The sequence below is a fragment of the Rhincodon typus genome, chromosome 2 (assembly GCF_021869965.1).
Source record: "Rhincodon typus isolate 14 chromosome 2, sRhiTyp1.1, whole genome shotgun sequence".
Classification (NCBI taxonomy): domain Eukaryota; kingdom Metazoa; phylum Chordata; class Chondrichthyes; order Orectolobiformes; family Rhincodontidae; genus Rhincodon; species Rhincodon typus.
In genome coordinates, this window is record NC_063333.1 from 35,513,443 (window position 1) to 35,521,159 (window position 7,717).

Here is a 7,717-nt window from a genome sequence, read left to right on the forward strand (position 1 = left end):
ATGAGGGTAGTGAGTTAATGCAGTTTATTTGGATTTCAGCAAAGCCTTTCATAAGGTCCCACAATAAAGAAGGTAAAAGCACATAGGATCCTTGGTAACGTGGCAAATTGGATCCAAAACTGGCTTTGTGGTAAAAGACAGAGGATAGTAGTAGAAGGCTGTCTGTATGACTGGAGGCCATTGACTGTAGCATACCAGAGTGTTGGGTTCTTTATTGTTTGTGATTTATAATCATAATATTGAAGATAAAGGGGGAACATGATAAGCAAGTTTGCGCATGAGATGAAGTTTGGCTGGTAGTCGACAGTGAGGAAGGAGGTCTTAGGTTATGTGTGGATATAGATGGATTGCTCAGATGGGCAGATCAATGACAGATGGAATTTAACACTGATAAGTGTGAAATGACACACTTTGGAAGAAGTAACAAGACAAAGAACTACTCACTGAATGATTGGACATTAGGAAGCTCAGAAGAACACAGGGATCTTGGGTGCTTGTCCACAGATCCCTCAAGGTAGCAGGACAAGTTAACAGAGTGGTTAGGTAGTCACACAGGACACTTGCCTTTATCAGTCATGGCATAGATTAAAACAGCACGGAGGTTATGTAGAAACTGTACAGGACTTTGATGAAGCCACAGCTGGAGTACTGTGTGCAGTTCTGGTCACCACACTATAGGAAGGATGCGATTGCATTGGAGAGATGTGCAGAGGAGATTCACCAGGATCTTGCCTGGGATAAAGCAATTTAGCTATGAAGGGAGACTGGATAAGGTCAGAGATAGTAGGAACTGCCGATGCTGGAGAATCTGAGATAACAAGGTGCAGAGCTGAATGAACACAGCTGACCAAGCAGCATTTGAGGAGCAGGAAAGCTGACGTTTCGGGTCTGGATCCTTCTTCAGAAAATCCTGGATAAGCTCAGTTGTTTTCTTCAGAGCAGAGAAGACCGAGAGGGGACCTGGTGGAGGTGTATAAGATTATGACGGGTGTAGACAGGGTGGATAGAAAATAGCTATTCCTCTTAGTTGAAGGGCCAACGACAAGGAGGATAATTTTAAAGTGAAAAGGAGGAGGGTTTAGAGAGAATTTGGGGAAAAAGATTTTCACCTAGATGGTGATGGGAATCTGGAATACATTGCGGGGGGATAGAGGATGAATTGAGGCAGGAAACCTCACAACCTCTAAAAAGTACCTGGATAAGCACCTGAAATGTTATAACATTCAAATCTATGTGCCAAGTGCTGGAAAGTGGAACAAGTGTAGATTTAGTTGTCAGTACTGAATTGATAGGCCAAAAGGCCTCCTGCACTTATGATTCCACATATTTGTGTTAGTTGAATCCAGGAAACTTTCCAAGTCTGGTGGAGGTCAAGTCTGTGAAAATTTGCATTGATTTTGGGGAAGGAGATTGCAACCAAGTACACAAAATCACTTGTATTCATACCCATTGCAAAAATTAGTTAGTTCCAACCAGGCATTATTTGGTATGAGTTTATAATGGCTATTTAGTACTGTAAAAATATATTTTATTGTTCTTTCACAAGAACGAGTTCAGGTAATTTCTAGTAAATATGTCTAAAACTAGTAAGATTACCTTAATAATTCAGTTTCTCCAGAATATGCCAAAATTTCCAGTGACCCAAAACGAAACCATGATTTAGCTACACGAAGAACTATGGCACCTTGAAGAACACAATAAACGTTAATCACACTGTTTCAGTTTTAATTTTATGAAAATATTTAATTTTCCCTGAATAATAGAAGTTACACAGAATGCATACCTTTTTCATTCTTCACACTCCCGTTATAGAATTGATCCCTCTTTATGTCATCATTGCTCACAACCAGGCTGTAGAAAAGTGTTATCATAAAGTAAATACTAGATTATCTTAACAATTTATGACTAAGCTGGGGAAAACAGTAATCAAATAAAAACAAATAACCAAACAATACTACTGTCAAAATTTGAAAAGGCAACACCGATAAGAAAAAGGAACACATATCTTATAGTATAGATAAAAATATGTATTTCAATCTTCAAATATAGTAATAATTCAAGCTGCAGCAAGGGAGGAGAATGGAAGATACGTTTGTGGTGTCATCAACACATGAGCTTGTAGAGAAGGATGTGATAAGTGACACTTGGATAATGATCTAATTAGGCGTGGCCATGTGGATGAGAATCATGTTTGTCAAACTTGGTAGAATTTTTTGGCAATGTTACTACAAAATTCATAAAGAGGATTTGATGACAATAGTATACTTTGATTTTCAGAAGGTTTTTCATAAGGTCCCCCGTAGGACATTGTTTAGCAAAATTAAAGCACATAGGAGAGGAGGTAGTGTGCTGGTGTGAATTGAGGATTGGCTAACAGAGAGAAAACAGAGAAAAGGAATGTGAAAGCTGGTGAATGGTAGGTGAGCAAAGGGAGGATCCTATGATAGTTCCAGAAGGGAGCAACACCTTTTGGAAGATGTGAGCAGAGTCAAAGGAAAAGTTGTTCAAGAACAAGTGCAGCCAAAGAAAGAAGGTGGTGCTTGATGGAAATGGTTAAGCCAATTTTCAAGGAAGAAGTAGGGAATTGGCAGACTACCTTATTAAGCAAAGAAATGTAAGATTGATTTTTATGGTGAAAAACGAGTGGTTAGGATTGGGAAACTAGAAATGATTAAACTGGCAGAGGTTGTCAGAAAAGTAGTGTATGCAGTTAAAGGAGACTGGACAAGAGGTGCAAAAATGGTCAAAATAGAATAAGTTCTGAGGGGGAGGAATCAACTTGAAACAGTAGGGTATACTATTGTGAATATTTACAGATAATAAGTATTTTATGTAGACATAAAAAACACATTGAGATGTGTGCAAGAGCATTTTTGGATACAGCAAAAAAAAATCAAATGAAAACAAAAATAATCAGTGGGGTGTGTATTTTCTGGAGTGGCTAACTGAAATAAAGCTCTCACTACAAACGTGGACTTAAATACAGTTGGCTTTAGAATATAACACCTTTGTATATCTATACTTTCTAATCTCTTACCATTTAAAAAATACTCTAAATATCTGCTCCTCGTACCAAAGTGGATAACTTCACATTTTTCCACATTATATTCAATCTACCATGTTCTTGTCCAGTCACTATGTCTGTCCACATTCTCCTGAAGCCACTTTATATCTTTCTCACAACACACATTCCTGTTTAGCTTTGTATCATCCACAAATTTAGAAATACTACACTTCATCTCCACATCCAAATCACTGATTCACGTGCATAATTCTCAAAGTGGCCAGGCAAGTTGTCCGAAGAAGGGTCCAGACCCGAAACGTCAGCTTTCCTGCTCCTCTGATGCTGCCTGGCCTGCTGTGTTCTTCCAGCTCCACACCTTGTTATCTCAGACTCCAGCATTGGCATTTCCTACTACCCTTCGTTAAGAGGCTTATATGTTTCTTGGGTTTATAAATAAAGACACAGAGTTTAAAAGCAAGAAAGTAAAATCATTGGTCAGACCACATTTGGAGTACTGTGTTCAGTTCTGGGCACCTTATTTAAGAAAGGTTGTTAAAGCTCTGGAGAGAATGCAAAGAAAATTTGCTAGAATGAAGGATTTTAGATACAAAGAAAGATTAGAGAAATTGGACTTATTCTCCTTGCAGCAGAGAATATTAATGCATGACCTTATTTAGGCATTCAAAATTATTAATAATTTTGACAGAGTAAAGAAGAATATTCTGATTCCACTGGTTGGTATGTCTATAACTAGGGGTTGCAATTTCAAGATTGTCAGCAAGAAAACTAGAGGAGTCAGATAAGGAGAAACTTCTTTACTCAGAGGGTTGTAAGGATTTGGAATGTGCCTGAGAGAGAGTTGGGGGCAGATTTTATTTGAGATTTCAATGAAGAGCTGAATATATATTTAAAAGTGATTAATTTAGAGGGCTACAGAGATAGGGCTGGAGAATGGGACCAACTGGGTAGCTCTTTCAGGAGTCAGTACAGACACTATAGGTCAAATGGCTTCTTTTGGTATTGTAAAATTCTATGATTCTATGACATATATAGTGAACAACTGGGGCACAAATACTGATCCCTTGCAGTACTCCACTAGTTGTATCCTTCTAATGTGAAAATGAGCCATTTATTCCTTTTCTCTGTTTTCTCTCTGTTAGCCAATCCTCAATTCACAACAACACATTACCTCCTCTCCGAAGTGCTTTAATTTTGCTAAACAATGTCCTACAGGGGACCTTGTGAAAAACCTTCTGAAAATCAAAGTATACTATTGTCATCAAATCCCCTTTATGAATTTTGTAGTAACATTGCCAAAAAATTCTACCAAGTTTGACAAACATGATTCTCATCCATATGACCACGCCTAATTAGATCATTATCCAAGTGTCACTTATCACATCCTAAGTGAAATGGGAATCCGATACATGGGTCTACTATGCAAGAAATTGGGGCTGGAGAAGACTTCTGGCAAGATATAGGCATGAGGACAAGGGTTGCTGGACAGAGCATTCTTATGGCAATGCAAGGCAATAAGCCTGGATTTCAGGAAAAGGTCAGACCAATGGTTCGAGGAGCATTGAACATAACAGATATCTGTGTCAAAAATGGATTTAAAAGACAAACGCTAGAATTTAAGTTGGAATCCTTGAGGCTGAGAATACGGGCAATGAACCATGAGCAGAAATACAGAAAATAATGAAGGAGAACAACATAAAAGAGACAAATGGAAATTGTATAGACAAGAGATGCAGAACAAGGTGGATATTCCTGAAAAGAAGCGATAGTGAATCAAGTTGTAAAGCAAATACAAAATGCTCCAGAAACTGGAAATTTAAATTAATATGAAAAACTCTGGAAAAATATTCAGCACATTCAGGAAGCATCTAAGGAGAAAGAAACATTTATTACTTCAAGTCAATGTCTTTTCTTTAAAATTAGACTAGTTAGAAATCCTAACAAGCATTTTAAGCACAGTATTAGAATTCATACCTGGCTGCTCTGGTGGTAGGGATCCCAAGATAATTCAGGGCCTCACTACAAAGAAACTCTCTTACTGAAGAGCGGAGCACAGCACGCCCATCACCATCTCTGGCAAACAGAAATCCAATCAAGACATTGCTCAAATGCAAAGTTACATTTGATGAATGACAATGTATTATAGTTACCGAGAATAGGGAGTTTTCCCAGAACCTTTCAGCTGAAGCTCCCATCTTATACCATGCCTGTAGAAAGATGGACAAATTAATTCATAAAACTTCATGATTTCTGATTATTCCATGTCAAATATTTTTAAAAGTTACTATAGATTTATTTAATTGAAGTCGTACTAATTCTACTATAGATTTCTTTTAAAAATTACGTGTTATTTACAGATATCAAATATTTGGAAAACAGAGATCCATTCTAGTCTTCCAACTAGTACTGCAGTTTTGTAACATAACATCAATTTTCAAATTTACTGTTATGTAAATACTCCACACTTTTTACAACACAATGAACATAATCTTGTCCTTTTTAGATTAAATGTGGAAGCAGACCTTTAGGCAGAGGCACAGTAGCTGGACGGCAAGAAAGGCTTTCTCATGCAACTATGGGAACTACTTTTCTTGAGGGATGGTAACAAATTCCTACTATCTCTGTAAGAAAAAGCCACCCTGACTGACAAAGGCAGCCTGGATAGAAGTAGCTGTAGAGGTCTGAGATAACAAAGTATAGAGCTGGATGAACACAGCAGGCCAAGCAGCATCATAGGAGCAGAAAGGCTGACGTTTCGGGCCTAGACCCTTCATCAGAAATGGGGGAAGGGAAGGGGGTTCTGAAATAAATTGGGATAGAGGGGGAGGCGGATAGAAGATGGATAAAGGAGAAGATAGGTGGAGAGGAAACAGACAGGTCAAAGAGGTGGGGATGGAGCCAGTAAAGGTGAGTGTAGGTGGGGAGGTAGGGAGGAGATAGGTCACTCCAGGGAGGATGGACAGGTCAAGGGGGCGGGATGAGGTTAGTAGGTAGGCTTCAAAATCTCCCCTCCCCCAACCGCATCCCAAAACCAGCCCAGCTCGGCCCCACCTCCCTAACCTGTTCTTCCCCTCACCTATCCCCTCCTCCCACCTCAAGCCACACCCTCATTTCCAACCTACTAACCTCATCCCGCCCCCTTGACCTGTCCGTCCTCCCTGGACTGACCTATCTCCTCCCTACCTCCCCACCTACACCCACCTTTACTGGCTCCATCCCCGCCTCTTTGACCTGTCTGTTTCCTCTCCACCTATCTTCTCCTCTATCCATCTTCTATCCGCCTCCCCCTCTCTCTCCCTATTTATTTCAGAACCCCCTTCCCGTCCCCCATTTCTGAAGAAGGGTCTAGGCCCGAAACGTCAGCCTTCCTGCTCCTATGATGCTGCTTGGCCTGCTGTGGTCGTCCAGCTCTACACCTTGTTATCTCAGATTTTCCAGCATCTGCAGTTCCTACTATCTCTGATACAATTTTAACCCCACCACGAAGCCTCTTCTAAGGATGCCTACCCTGAAGAAGTTACCCTCCTCCCTCCGGACAAACCTCAGGGGATCTCTCTCCCACTGCAACTCTCTCGTAATCTCTTCGGCCTTGAAACTGCTCGACCATGTCCTGAAGCAAACCAGGTACTACAGCCACATCACCTTTCTTAGTACCTGCCAACAGAACCAGATCATCCCCAGTGGACTACAGTCCACATTCAGGCCTTCCCAATTTGGCCCCAACCGTGGCAATGTCTACATTCATAGCATTGAGATCCTTCAGAAGCGTTTCCCCCTGCGTTTCCTGAAACACACACTCGCAGCAATGTGCCGGCATCTCCGGGCACTACAATCAAGCCTACCCCAGCTCAGAGCCTCCCTCTCCCAGACCTGCAAAGGACCTCACCTGTTTTTTATTCTTCGTAGGATCGACAACCTGAACTCACAATTCTACTCAGCTTTATTGGACACTAAAAACCGTAAGTACAGTAAACTTACTGGTGCCTACCACCCAAAACGGGCTTCCTCCACCTCCCAAATCCCCAGCCGTACCCAGGACCTTCCCCACAATGTGTCCGTCGCCATTCGCCATGAGGCCACTGTCGGAGAACCCACAGATGACGTCACATCCGCCACTGCCGGGTACCCCACTTCCGGGACAGCGAACACCATTGCTGCAGATGCCACCGCCTCCATTTCCGAGGCCAACACCACAGACACTGAAGACACACCTACCGTCACCGCTGCTGCCGCTGCCTACCCTGCTCCACCCATCACCGACGCGGACGCAATTCTGCCCACCACCGACGCAACTCCACCCACCGCCAACGCCGACGCAACTCCGCCCACAGCCGACGCCGCTCCGCCCACCACCGCCGCCGCACCGCCACCCACAGCTGATGCGACGTCGCTCCGCCCACCACCTCCACAGCCAGCAGCTCCAGAGGAGACAGCAACACTCAGCCCTGCCGAGTCTTCACCATCCCCCCAGACCTCCCCCTTACTGAGGACAAACGGTCAGTCCTCAGTAAAGGGCTCACCTTTGTCCCCCTCCACTCACACATCAACGAATACCGGTCACGTTTGGACATTGAGCAGTTTTTCCGCCGCCTCCGCCTCCACGCTTACTTCTTCAACCGTGAACCTAACCCTCCCTCTACTGACCCCTTCTCCTGCCTCCAACACACCCCCTCCTCCTGGACACCACCCCAAGGC

The 7,717-nt window shown here is 42.5% G+C and overlaps 1 protein-coding gene across 8 annotated transcripts in view; it reads right to left on the bottom strand.

Moving 5' to 3' along the window:
* The window catches only part of LOC109925759 (protein adenylyltransferase SelO-like), a 146,617-nt gene that overhangs the window by 111,807 nt on the left and 27,093 nt on the right, over positions 1 to 7,717 (bottom strand). For 7 of the 8 annotated variants that reach the window (XR_007264697.1, XM_048611675.1, XM_048611701.1 and 4 more), the window contains exons 5-8: positions 5,173 to 5,229; positions 4,997 to 5,095; positions 1,784 to 1,851; positions 1,597 to 1,684 (exon numbers count right to left, since the gene is read on the bottom strand). Coding sequence is in view for 7 of the 8 variants with exons in the window: in XM_048611675.1 (XP_048467632.1) it covers positions 1,597 to 1,684; positions 1,784 to 1,851; positions 4,997 to 5,095; positions 5,173 to 5,229 (312 nt within the window). In the remaining variant the exon portion in view is untranslated. The remainder of the gene's footprint in view (positions 1 to 1,596; positions 1,685 to 1,783; positions 1,852 to 4,996; positions 5,096 to 5,172; positions 5,230 to 7,717) is intronic. The other variant, XM_048611682.1, reaches the window with a different exon arrangement.